General features: G+C 38.9%; 2 protein-coding genes across 2 annotated transcripts; one reads left to right on the top strand and one right to left on the bottom strand.

Annotated features, from left to right (window-relative positions):
- LOC120421631 (adult-specific cuticular protein ACP-20-like) lies at positions 1–992 on the top strand. Its single transcript, XM_039584858.2, has 2 exons — positions 1–401; positions 465–992. The coding sequence occupies exons 1-2, from the start codon at positions 393–395 to the stop codon at positions 927–929; spliced, it is 474 nt and encodes a 157-aa protein (XP_039440792.1). The 5' UTR covers positions 1–392; the 3' UTR covers positions 930–992.
- Positions 993–6,869: 5,877 nt separating this feature from the next.
- LOC120421654 (cuticle protein 19-like) lies at positions 6,870–8,370 on the bottom strand. The gene is made up of 2 exons (XM_039584886.2): positions 8,338–8,370; positions 6,870–7,331 (listed from the first exon to the last, which is right to left on the bottom strand). The coding sequence occupies exons 1-2, from the start codon at positions 8,368–8,370 to the stop codon at positions 6,927–6,929; spliced, it is 438 nt and encodes a 145-aa protein (XP_039440820.1). The 3' UTR covers positions 6,870–6,926.
- Between the last annotated feature and the right edge of the window lie 4,843 nt (positions 8,371–13,213).

Raw genomic sequence — 13,213 nt, 5'->3', positions numbered from 1 at the left:
CGCAAAGGTCCATGATCTTGGTAATGGCCAAATCTGGCGGAATTTGCCAAAATGTGGCGCATGCCCCGATGGCGCACACGCGACTCACCATCATCAACATCACCGCTCGTCAATCTCGAAGGTGACTTGGCCATTATGGACGCAGGGCTGAACTATTTCTTCGCTGCACAGTACTGTAAAGGTGGCTGGGGCGGTGAGCTTTTGTAACATAACAAAGTTTCATATATAGGCTTTCAGATTGGATTGGACAGCTACGTTTAAGTTTATTAGTCACCGTTAATTGTGTGTTAGCCACACCACGTCTCGGACTCTCTTTTCAGTATAAATGTGGCCACTTGCTGCCAGATTGATGGCATTCAGTTGTGAGCAGTTGTTTGGTTAAGGAAGTCAACATGATCAAGGTTTGTGCTTAAGAATTTGAGATGATCTTATATAATTTTTCATAAATTTGTATTCTATCCCAGGTTGCGTGTATTTTGCTGTTTGTGGCAGTGACGGCCACCTCTGGAGGCTTCCACCAGGAGCACCATCAGCCAGAACATCACCACGGGGAGCATCACCATCACGAAGATCACCACGCGCATCCCAAGTACAAGTTCGAGTACGGAGTTAAGGACCACAAAACCGGAGACCACAAGAGCCACTGGGAGGAACGCGACGGAGATGTCGTGAAGGGACAGTACACGCTGCATGAGGCTGATGGCACGGAACGGGTTGTGAAGTACACGGCCGATCATCACAACGGGTTCAACGCGGTAGTGGAGACGGTTGGACATGCCGTGCATCACGAGCATCATCACGAGCCGCAGCATCACCACGTGGAACACCACCCGGTTCACGAGCATCATCACCACGAGAAGCATCATCAGCAACGGTCGGGGCATTACGACCATGGGGAGAGTTACAGTAAGCTGTCCCGGTATGATTAGGGAGAGTGACTAGATATCTGTGATATGTGATGTAGGGATTTCCAAAGAAGTTAAAATATAGAATGCATTATGTTGAAGTTCGTTGTTATTTCTGAAGAACATGAAAAAAGAAAATTTGAGAAAGTTTGAAAAAATGAGTTTTATTGCATAAATCAACATAAAATTAAAAAAAAACGATAAAGCAGAGTTGATTAAAATGGTAAATTTTATCGTATGATCAGTAAAAATGTCATAATCTTTTTCAAATATCGAATATTTAGGAATATTAAAAAGCAATCCACTTTTTGCCAGCGATTATCTCAAATCGCAATTTTTGCTTTGTCTGCTCTACAACTTTGTAGAACATTGTTACACTCTAAAAAATAACCCTGCAAAGTAAGAAAAAACTCAAAATTTTAAAATGAAAATTTATGTTCTAAATGAATAAATTACCCTTCTGGGTCAATGTAAATTCAAAAAATATATTAAATTTCCCATAAAATGACATGTTCCAAAAAAAAATTTACAGTCGAGTAACGCAAAATGGCAGAGTTTTTAAAACTTTTCAATGTTTTTTTCGATGAAAAATATGTTTTTTTCGGGATTCTGAGTACGCCATCAAACCGGGCGTCTAATTTTACATAAAGGTCCCTTTGAAACCAAATTTCTATCTCATCACCGTTTTAGGCGGCAATTTATTGAAAAACTAACTTAATCCACCTATGCGGTTGATGCCTTCCTCACTTTTTACCAAAAATGGGTATATAAGTGGTTTCATCATTTTTTCATATCCAGAAAAAAAGAACACAATGTATAACTTATGTGGTCAGAACTCGAGACAGGGTTGCCAGATCTTCAATGTCTTGGACTCATTGGAAAGGCCTTTCAATTACCTAACCAACGATGGGTCGGATGATGGATCCGGACATAGTTTACATACATTAAAGTGAGATCCGGCTTCAAAAAAGTACATAAATATCACTTAAGTGGTCATATCTCGAGACAGGGTTGCCAGATCTTCAATGTTTTAGACTCGTTGAAAAGTTCTTTTGATTACCTTACCAACGATGGGTCGGATGATGGATCCGAACATAGTTTACATACATTAAAGTGAGATCCGGCTTCAAAAAAGTACATAAATATCACTTAAGAGGTCATAACTCGAGACAGGGTTGCCAGATCTTCAATGTCTTGGACTCATTGGAAAGGCCTTTCAATTACCTTACCAACGATGGGTCGGATGATGGATCCGGACATAGTTTACATACATTTAATTGAGATCCGGCTTCAAAAAAGTACATAAATATCACTTAAGTGGTCATAACTCGAGACAGGGTTGCCAGATCTTCAATGTCTTGGACTCATTGGAAAGGCCTTTCAATTACCTAACCAACGATGGGTCGGATGATGGATCCAGACATAGTTTACATACATTTAATTGAGATCCGGCTTCAAAAAAGTACATAAATATCACTTAAGTGGTCATAACTCGAGACAGGGTTGCCAGATCTTCAATGTCTTGGAATCATTGGAAAGGCCTTTCAATTACCTAATCAACGATGGGTCGGATGATGGATCCGGACAGCGTTTACATGCATATAATTGAGATCCGGGTATTTGTGAAAACACATTTTTATGCATAACTTTTGAACTACTTATCGAAACTTCAAACAATTCAATAGCGATGTATGGGACCCTAAACCAAGTCGAATGAAATTGGTTCGATCAAAATCGGTTCAGCCAGTGCTGAGAAAACTCAGTGAGAATTTTGGTCACATACATACATACACACACATACACACACACATACACACACACATACACACACACACACACAGACATTAGTTCAGTTTTCGATTCTGAGTAGATATGTATACATGAAGGTGGGTCTAGGAGCTTTTAATAGAAAGTTCATTTTTAAAGCAGGATTATAGCCTTACCTCAGTGAGGAAGGCAAAACACCTCTTTTTTCGCATGTTCAAAAATGAAAGGTGTCATGTCGCCCCTCCGTCACGAGATATCAAAAAACGGACCTCGGATTTTTAATCAAGGACAAAAGTTACCCCTAAGAACAAAGTTTCACGCAAATCGAAGAGGGGTCGGGGCAACTGCTGTGTGAGTTGGCGGAGAATTGGTAGATGATATGACAAGAAAGTGAAACATAATCGTTGCCTTCCGATCTTCGACGCTACAAGAGGTACTTAATATTTTCAATCCCGTAATTTTTTACTTCTTACCGTCGGCGTGCCATCCGAGCAACAATGCTATGGGAAGGGCTTTCAAAACGAAATGAAATTCTAAGTAACGTATTGTTCATTATCATGTAAACCTCAAATAGTGCTGATCCATTGAACTGCTTCAATCGATTTCATGGAACTCTTCGCGAACGATTTCTTTGCAACGAACTTCATCGCGAATTTTTCGGGTTTTTTCAAAACAAAAAAGCATGAAAAATTTCTGCATCAAGTGTTCAGCATTAAAATACATACTCAACAGGTGATGGTTCTTTTCAATGAAAAGAAGCACGTTTCCATAAAGTTCTCGCAGCAGAAAAATACGGTGCAGTGAAGCTGGAGATGTATTTGTAATGCTGCATAGATGAGTGCACAAATTGTCGCAGGTGGCAGCAAGAATCGTAGGCGAGGAACTTGACCATGGCCGCGGAACAGTTTGTGCTGTGGCAAGTAAGTACAACCTGGCTGGACTTTCTTTTAATTCTGCTTCCGTTACTGCGAAATCTTTTCTGACGATTGTTCCATCCGTAAACCTCCGTCAACCTCTGGTTTATTTTGGCATAGGCTTCTGCCGCCAAAACAAAAAAACAAACGTGCAAAAAAACACTGGTCCAGTGGAAACATTCGCTGAACCAGCGTATTTTTCGCCGAAACCAGTAGAATAATCTCCTGGTTGATTTTGGTACGAGCTGCTGCCGCCGGAAAAAAAATCCAGACGTCAGCGATAGAAAACGCTGATCCAGCATAAAAGAACACCAGTTCAGTGAAAAAATCCGCTGGACCAGCGAATTGTTTCCCAAAACCAGTACAATAATCTCCTGGTTGATTTTGGTACGAGCTGCTGCCGCCGGAAAAAAAACCCGGACGTCAGCGATAGAAAACGCTGATCCAGCGTAAAAGAACACTGGTCCAGTGAAGAAATCCGCTGGACCAGCGAATTGTTTCCCAAAACCAGTACAATAATCTCCTGGTTGATTTTGGTGCCCTGCCGCTTTTTCCAAACCAGCGAGAAAATTTTCTGATTCTAGCAAAACTGATCCCCCAAACAGCGACATTTTTCACCAAACCAGTGTTTTTTTCACTGGTTTGGTAGAATTTCATCGGTTTCCAAACCAGCGAAAAAAATTAGCGATTCTAGGTAATTTTTGTGCAGGCTGAGAAATTAGCGATATTTTTCGCTAGTTTTAGCGAACTTTATCGCGATTTGGCGATGGATCCCCTTTCCGTGTACTTTCTAGCGGATTCTCGCACCGATTCGCCCACCGAAGGTTCAACTAAGGCCACGACGCGACACCTTTTTCCAATGAATTCCAGAATCTTCTTTCGATCTCCCCCACGAACACCACACGACTCTCAGCTTAACTTTTGGAGTAATTAAAAAGAAAACTAGGAAACTGAAAATATGGGTTTGAAGTTTTTAAAGTGGTCTTCAAATATTTGCATAAATGCTATTTGGAATCTTTCACCGTATTTTGAAGAGTTGCAAAACACCTCCCAACGAAATGGAGTCTGCGATCAGCAGAGAAGCGAGTCAGACGTGCGTCCCTAACAAACCAAAAAAGTGCTAAATGTGCAAAAAATGCCTCACGGCAAGAAAAAGAGGCGGTCCTCACCAGCAGGATCGGCAGATTTGAAGAAGCTAAAGAATGCCGAAGCGCTACCTGCAAAGCCAGGCAGTTTGGGCAAGGACGCTCAAAAATTGTCTGGAAACCAGTTCGCTACCCTCCCTGTGGACGTGAGCGAGAAGGAAGAATTTGAACGACGGGAAAAGTTGCCACCCATTTTTGTGAAAACAGCGTCATCGGATTCGGTGCGAAAGTGGCTGACCGGGTTTATCAAATCTGGTGCTTTACGAGCTTCCATTTGCTTGTGTGCTGATGGACTCAAAATTCTGCTACCTACCAGAAAGGATTACAACTACGTTCGGGATTTCCTGAACAACACAAAGATTGAATACTACAGCCATGACGATCCAGGTAAACGCCCCATGAAACAGGTCCTCCGAGGCCTGTACGACATGGATGTGAGTGTGCTGAAAGAAGAGCTCAAAACTCTTAAGTTGAACGTGATCAAAATCTTCAAGATGACGAGACACAACAAGGACATCAAGTATCGTGATCAACTGTACCTGGTTCATTTCGAGAAAGGATCGACAACGCCGTCTGAGCTGAAAGCAGTTCGGGCAATTTTCAACATCATCGTGACTTGGGAACGTTATCGCCCAGTGCACCGTGACGTGACACAATGTTCGAATTGCTTGCAGTTTGGGCATGGTGGAAGGAACTGTTTCATCAAGAGCCGTTGTGCAACCTGCGGAGGTGAGCACAAAACTCAAGCTTGCGAAACAATCAACGAGAACATTGAAGCCAAATGCTTCAATTGCGGCGGCGACCATTCTACCAAGAATCGAAGCTGCCCAAAACGTGCTGAGTTTGTGAAAATTCGGCAGCAAGCGACGACGAGGCACCAACCAAATCGTCGCAAAACACCACCAACTTTCACGGACGTGGATTTTCCTGCTTTGGCGTCACCTGGAGCGGGATCTGTTCGAGTGGTTCCAAATCTGCAACCATTGCCGTTGAATCAGCGGCAAAAAGTTGCAGAGAATACAACACCTCCTGGCTTCAGTCAGCAACCGAGGGAAAACCAACCAACATCAACGGATGAAGGCAGTAGTGACCTGTTTTCACCACAAGAACTTATGAACATTTTCATCGAGATGACAACAACACTGCGTGGTTGCAAAACTCGTGCGGAACAAGTAAGAACGCTTGGAGGATTTATCTTAAAATACAGTTCGTAGTTTACTCGTTCTAATGATTTTGAATAATTCAAAGAATTTTTATTTTAGTTTTAAGTTAGGATTAGTTGTTAAAGTATTTTTTTTCTTTTTTACCCAAATGTATTTGATTCAATGCAATAATGTAAAACAATTTGAAGTAAATAAAATAAATGTGAACAGTTAATAATAAAACGAAAAATACAACAAAGATGAAGAGCATTAGGCCATACCACTTAGCATGTAAATGAAATGTAATTATTATAAGAAAGTTCAATAAAGACATATTTAATTTCAAAATTTCCCAACGAAATATGTTGGTACAGCTTTCAAAAGTTGGAAAAAAGTTCTTTTTCATGCTGCTATTTTTTTATCCTTAAGTACTGGAAAAAGTACACATAGGGGCAATCATGACAAATTTGGCATTAATTCATAAGCATTAAAATATTTGAAATTACTTTTTTAGTTCTCAAAAACAAAATGAACTCTACACATAACTGGAAACTCAATGAATTATATTTTAAATCATAAAAAAGACACAGGTTTAAAAATCATTCCATCTTATAACGTTTTTTTTTTTTCAAAAGACTGGAGTGTCAAAAAGAACCGAAGCTCTTTTTGTGAGCCATGGTTTGTTCGCTTTTTTTTGCCCACCTCTACACACAAACAAAGAAGAAAGGATGAGTAAAAGTTAAACCAGATTATCAGTTTAATTAAATGGATTATGAATTATGAACCATACGACCTATTGTTGGATACGTGATCAAAAGACATTTTTTTAAACAAGTTTAAATGATTGGAGATGTTGCAACCCTGTTTCAAGTTAGGTACTTACCAAAGAATTAATAAGTCAGATGAAATTTATTCCCAGCTCTTTTGTGTGGTCCATTTTTGGTAAAAAGTGAGGATTAACATATGTGGATTAAGTTTGTTCAAGGCAAATAACAGTCACAAATTTTATTCTTTATTGGTCAACATAGCCAGGATTTTCAAGGAGTACTTCATTCAAAAGTGCTGGTTCAAATTGCTGTAGCTGTATCCTGATCCGTGTCCATAACCCTGATAACCCTGATTCTGGTATCCTCCTCCGTAGTGCTGATGTCCATAAACCTGCGGGTGGTGCGCATGACCAATCCGCTTAACGTGAGCCGTCAATCCGTGGTGCTTATCCGAGTGATACTCCACGACTCGCTTGGTTCCGTCGGCCTCATCAAGGGTGTATCCGCCCTTAACGACATCCCCATCCCGGGACTCCCACTGGCTCTTGTGGTCTCCGGTATGGTGATCCTTTACGCCGTACTCGTACTTGTACTTGGGGTACGAGTGGTGATCCTCGTGGTGGTATCCCTCACCGCCCCAGTACTGGGCCGAAACGGTGGCCAACAGGCAGAACAGGGCGAACAGGGTGATCTAGGGGAAACATTTTTAAAATTAAATTTCAATGATAAAGTATTAAGCAAGCAATAGATTTACTTTGAACATTTTGATGAGACAACGTCAATCGATGAACTGATAGTGTTCGGTAAGTCACATTTGTCTTTTATACAAAGAAGTAGTCAACCGGACAGTAGCTAATTTTAGTCATTAGAACAGCACACAAACCTAGCTCGACAAACTAATCGATTTCCCCTACCGTGACTGCATGCGGCTGAAGAAATTCACCTGTCTTTGAGAGCACGACGTAAGCCAGGGTGTCCAAAATTAAGAAAAGGTTAATAATTTTTTGTCAAAAAAATAAAAAAATGAAGTTTTTTAAATTGTCAACATTCATCAGCCAAAATTAAAAAAATCTGTGACAATCTGTGATTGTCTTGATCAGATAGAAAATGAATAATAATGTTTTAACATTTACTTTTATCAGTTTATCCAAAATCTAAAAATCTTTTTCGATCAATTTATCATGTTTTATTAAAAATCTTTTAGAATTTAAATTTTTAATATCACAAGCTTTTAACGACATTTTGCACGAGCTAAAAGGCCTAATAACAATAAACACAGCGTTGTATAGAAAAATCAAGATATAAATAATATTTTTGGAAATTAACTTGTTTAGAGAGTTGTTCGATTCAAATTTAGTTATAAAATTATTATATAATTTAAGACACCCTAACAACATGCACGCTGAGTGACACATTACAAAAACAATAAATTAAATTTCGCTCATTGGTCGCGTTGCAAATCGTTGCCACCACCTTGGCCAGGGCATTTTCCAAGACCAAGTGACCACAAATTTGCCTCCACCGAAGGTCAATCGATTGGTTTCATAGGGTGGTACCCCACAGCCGCTTCCAAGGCGGTTGGGCCGGACCTTGAAAATTTCGGTTTTCGCGGTCAGTTTTGCGCAAAAACGGTGGAAAGAGCGATTTTCTCTTTGGGGAACTTAAACGGGCGCGACTAACCGGCGCGATTTGCTTACAAAGACGCCGTGGGGCGTCGGAGCCGCGTTCATGGCGGAGGGGACCGCGATTGACCGCAGGCAGCAGCAGGTCGTCAGACAGAGGGTAGACACACACCACTGGATAATGGTGTTTTGATGCGGGTAATTGAGTCCGAAATTCGCGCCACTAATTGGGTGTGAAATTGGAACGTGGAGATATGCATGTTGGTTTTGCACTGTTGCAGGTCTTGGGGGGTTTGGACACTTTTTGTTGATGATTTAATTGATTGATGATTGGGTTGTTGGGATTGCTGGAACATGATACATTAGGATCTGGATGAGTAAAGAGGTAAATTTTTAACAGCTGTGAGACTATTGTGACTATTTTTATTGTGCCATTTTTATTTAAATATGTTGATTTACAGTTAAATTGTTTCACAACATTTTAATTTTCAGCAATATTTTTTCTAAAATTTAGCCCCTCAATCCCTCTCTCACTCCCTATTAACGGTTTTATCCCATATTCCCGAATCCCTCTTTCCGGAATCCCACATTCCCGAAAATCATTTCCCCGAAAGTGCCATTTCCCCGAAAATCATTTTCCCGAAATTTCCACATCCCCGAAAATCATTTTCCCGAAAATTCCATATCCCCGAATGTCATTTACCTGAATGGCCATTTTACCGAACTGTCGTTTTCCCGAATTTACATATACCCGAATGGTTATTTCCCCGAATGTTCCATTTTCCCGAATGATATTAACTTAGATATAAACTAAATTGTTTTTTAGGGATATTTTTACAAAAGTATGACCTTAATATTAAATTCTCCTACGTGTGTTTTTAAATATGAAAAAAAAAAACAAATGACCGTATTCATAAACCACGCGGAAACTTCAAGAAAGCGAGGTTTTGAGATCATCCATGTTCAATAAAAAAGATTTTTTTTGTATCGGACAATTTTCAGCAAAGCACAATTTTCCAAAACGGTATCCACGTGGTAAGGATTGCACAGCACCGAAATGATCAATGTATCAAATCGACCCTGTCGTGCTATCTTGTCGTTTGTCGCTTTTTGACGTTCCGAGAAAAATGCGTGTTAGTGTTTGACCTTGAATAAACGAAAAATAGAGCTCGCTATGTAAACAATAACAATCACGTTATATTTTGTTGACCATTCTGTGCATTGTCCTGAAATTTGTTTGAATTTGGTTGCTGAGGTCCCGAGTTATAATTACAATCGTTTACGGTAGTCGGGCATGTACGTGTGTCAAACGCATTCTGATCTGAAACCTCTTTGGCCAGTTGTCTCACTTACAGCAATTTTCAGAGTGTGTCAAGTTAGCACGAGACAAAATTTTTCGGTTTTTATTGAATATCTCAGAATTGAAATCGAGTTTTGGGCAATGTGAGCTGCACAAAATGGCTTTCTTAATTCAATTTGGCCCAAAATCGACGTACGACAAGTTAGCTCGAATGCGACGAAATGAGAAAAATAGGCAAATGAATTAAGCGGCACGCAGCTATTTAGATTTGTTCATTAGAAATAAGGGAGCGTTCTTTTATTACGTAACGCAAAATTTGGGATTTGGGAGAAACTCAAGTGGAGCTGGAATAAAACGCTCGTAAAAATCTCGGAATTTTTTGAACGTTCAATTGTGGACATGATACTTCATTGATCGCCACTTCCCCGAACCCGGTCAGGCGGGTATGCCCGTTGTCGGGGAAGTGGCGTTCGGGGAAATGGCCGTTCGGGGATATGGTCATTCGGGAAAATGATTTTCGGGGATGTGGAAAATTAGGGGAAGTGGCCATTCGGGAAAATGGTTTTTAGGGGAAGTCGCCACTCGGGGATGTGGCCATTCGGGGAAATGGATTGTTCGGGGAAATGATTTTCGGGTAAATGACATTTCGGGAAAGTGTCTTTTCGGAGATGTGGCATTCGGGGAAATGTCTTTTCGGGAATGTGGGTTTCGGGGAAATGTCATAGATTCTAAAGAAGAGTTAAAACAGCTTTAAGTGTAAAATGGACCATTTTAGGAAGTAATCAAGAGCGTATTCCAGCAGAGTTTTGAACCACACAGTATTGCTGTTGATTTTTACCGGACTCTCCAGATACTCTCAAGAGATCTAATGGAACTTATTCTAAAGCGAATCAAATTTATAGCTTTCTTGAAGATTTCTTGGAAACCACAATAAAACAAGATTAAGACTTGATCATTCTTGATTAGGATTAATTATATTTTATTATGAAATTGCAGGTGCAAAATTTATTTTGTTAAATCCAACTATTCTTTGAAACTTTTAACGACAAATGGCTAACTTTATTCTATGACATGAATGTAATAATTATATTGATAAGTCTTTGATTCTCGTTCCAATCATATCGAGAAATTCCTGACATTAAAATTTCTAGAGATACCTCGAAAAAATAAACATCGGATACATTATTCTATCAAAATAACTCTGGGATTGTCCACGATATATACAGTATGTAAAAATAGTATTTAAACCGCTTGGGCAAACAATTAAAAGTTTGACTGAAACCTAGTAACCAAACATTTTGCTACAAAAAGCTCATGGGTTTTAAAGAAAACCTAGATGTTTTGGTATCAAAAGATCGGAAATTTTATACCCTTTCCGATGCCACTTAGGTTGACTTGTGAATCGTGGACCGGTTCGGCTGGCGGTGTATTTTCCGAAAACGTAATTCCGGGTTGGCACGAAATTCAAACGAAAAATCTATTCTATCGATATAAAGACCCCCAAAACGTTGTTATATCCACTCCAAAATGTTTATTTAGCAATTCTATGGTTATATATTGGCATTTAGTTGAATTAAAAGTTTGCAAAATTTAGTTTAGATAAGTTTATATAGAATTCCAAAGTTATATAAACTTTTATACTAAGTAGTTAGTAAACTTTATATTCAATCCAAATTATTTTTTTTCTTCAGTCAAGGATGCCTATTTGGAGTGGGGAGACTGGATTTATGGTGATTTGTCGACAAATAACTTTATTTATGTAAATTTTTCGAAAGGTTTAAAAACTTGTTTTGCACCTTTTTTGATTATTGGGTAATTCTCATCCAACTCACACGAAATCGGGAAAAGTTCCCCGACCCCTCTTCGATTTGCGTGAAACTTTGTCCTAAGAGGTAACTTTTGTCCCTGATCACGAATCTGAGGTCCGTTTTTTGATATCTCGTGACGGAGGGGCGGCACGACCCCTTCCATTTTTGAACATGCAAAAAAGAGGTGTTTTTCAATAACTTGCAGCCTGAAACGGTGATGAGATAGAAATTTGGTGTCAAAGGGACTTTTATGTAAAATTAGACGCCCGATTTGATGGCGTACTCAGATTTCCGAAAAAACGTATTTTTCATCGAAAAAACACTAAAAAAGTTTTAAAAATTCTCCCAAATTCCGTTACTTGACTGTAAAAAATTTTGGAACATGTAATTTTATCGGAAATTTAATATACTTTTCGAACCTAAATTACCGAGTTACTTTTTGCGTTTCTCTTTGTTTCGTCGTCCGTGTCTGTCGCGGGTGACCATGAACGGCCATGATCGATGACGACCAACTTTTTCAAAACTTTTTTTCGTAAAATCGCGATAACTCGTGATGTTTATAAGCAAACCCCTTATGTCTATATATCAATTTTTTTTGTAATTGTCTGCTCTACAACTTTGTAGAACATTGTTACACTCTAAAAAATAACCCTGCAAAGTTAGAAAAAACACGAAATTTTAAAATGAAAATTTTTTTTCTTAATGAAAAAATGACCCTTCTGGGTCAATGTAGATTCGAAAGGTACATTAAATTTCCCAAAAAATGACATGTTCCAAAAAATTTTACAGTCGAGTAACGAAAAATGGGAGAATTTTTAAAACTTTTTTAGTGTTTTTTTTCGATGAAAAATACGTTTTTTTCGAAATTCTGAGTACGCCATCAAATCGGGCGTCTAATTTTACATAAAAGTCTCTTTGACACTTAATTTCTATCTCATCACCGTTTCAGGCTGCTAGTTTTTGAAAAACACCTCTTTTTTCGCATGTTCAAAAACGGAAGGGGTCGTACCGCCCCTCCGTCACGAGATATCAAAAAATGGACCTCGGAATCGTGATCAGCGACAAAAGTTACCCCTAAGGACAAAGTTTCACGCAAATCGAAGAGGGGTTGGGGCAACTGCTGTGTGAGTTGGCGGAGAATTACCCCTATATTTTGCACTTTTGAACTTTGTTGATACGACCCTTAGTTGCTGAGATATTGCCATGCAAAGGTTTGAAAACAGGAAAATTGATGTTTTCTAAGTCCCACCCAAACAACACACCATTTTCTAATGTCGATATCTCAGCAACTAATGGTCCGATTTTCAATGTTAACATGTCATTTTATCGGAAATTTAATGTACTTTTCGAACCTACATTATCAAGTTACTTTTTGCGTTTCTCTTTGTTTCGTCGTCCGTGTCTGTCGCGGGTGACCATGAACGGCCATGATCGATGACGACCAACTTTTTCAAAACTTTTTTTTCGTAAAATTGCGATTTTCAATGTTAAAATGGTGAAATTTTTCGATCTTTTCGATAAAAATATTTCAAATTTTTAAACCAAGATTAACAATTCAAAAGGGCCAAACATTTAATATTACGAAATTAAAAAAAAAGTGTTTTTTTGCAAATCAAACTTTAGTGACAATAAGTTAAATAAAAATTCACTAAAAATTTTTTACCGTGTATCATTTTTTCCAGTTTCGTCCATATCCAAACCTACAATTTTGCCGAAGACAACAAATCAATCAAAAAATTCCTTCAAAAGATACAGATTTTCGAATTTTCATACATCATTTTTGTTTGGCCAGCTTCCAAATTTGTATGGAAAAATGTATGGACAAACTAATGATGCAAATGGC

This window comes from Culex pipiens, chromosome 3, assembly GCF_016801865.2.
Source record: "Culex pipiens pallens isolate TS chromosome 3, TS_CPP_V2, whole genome shotgun sequence".
NCBI lineage: Eukaryota > Metazoa > Arthropoda > Insecta > Diptera > Culicidae > Culex > Culex pipiens.
This window is presented reverse-complemented; position numbering and strand designations above follow the sequence as displayed.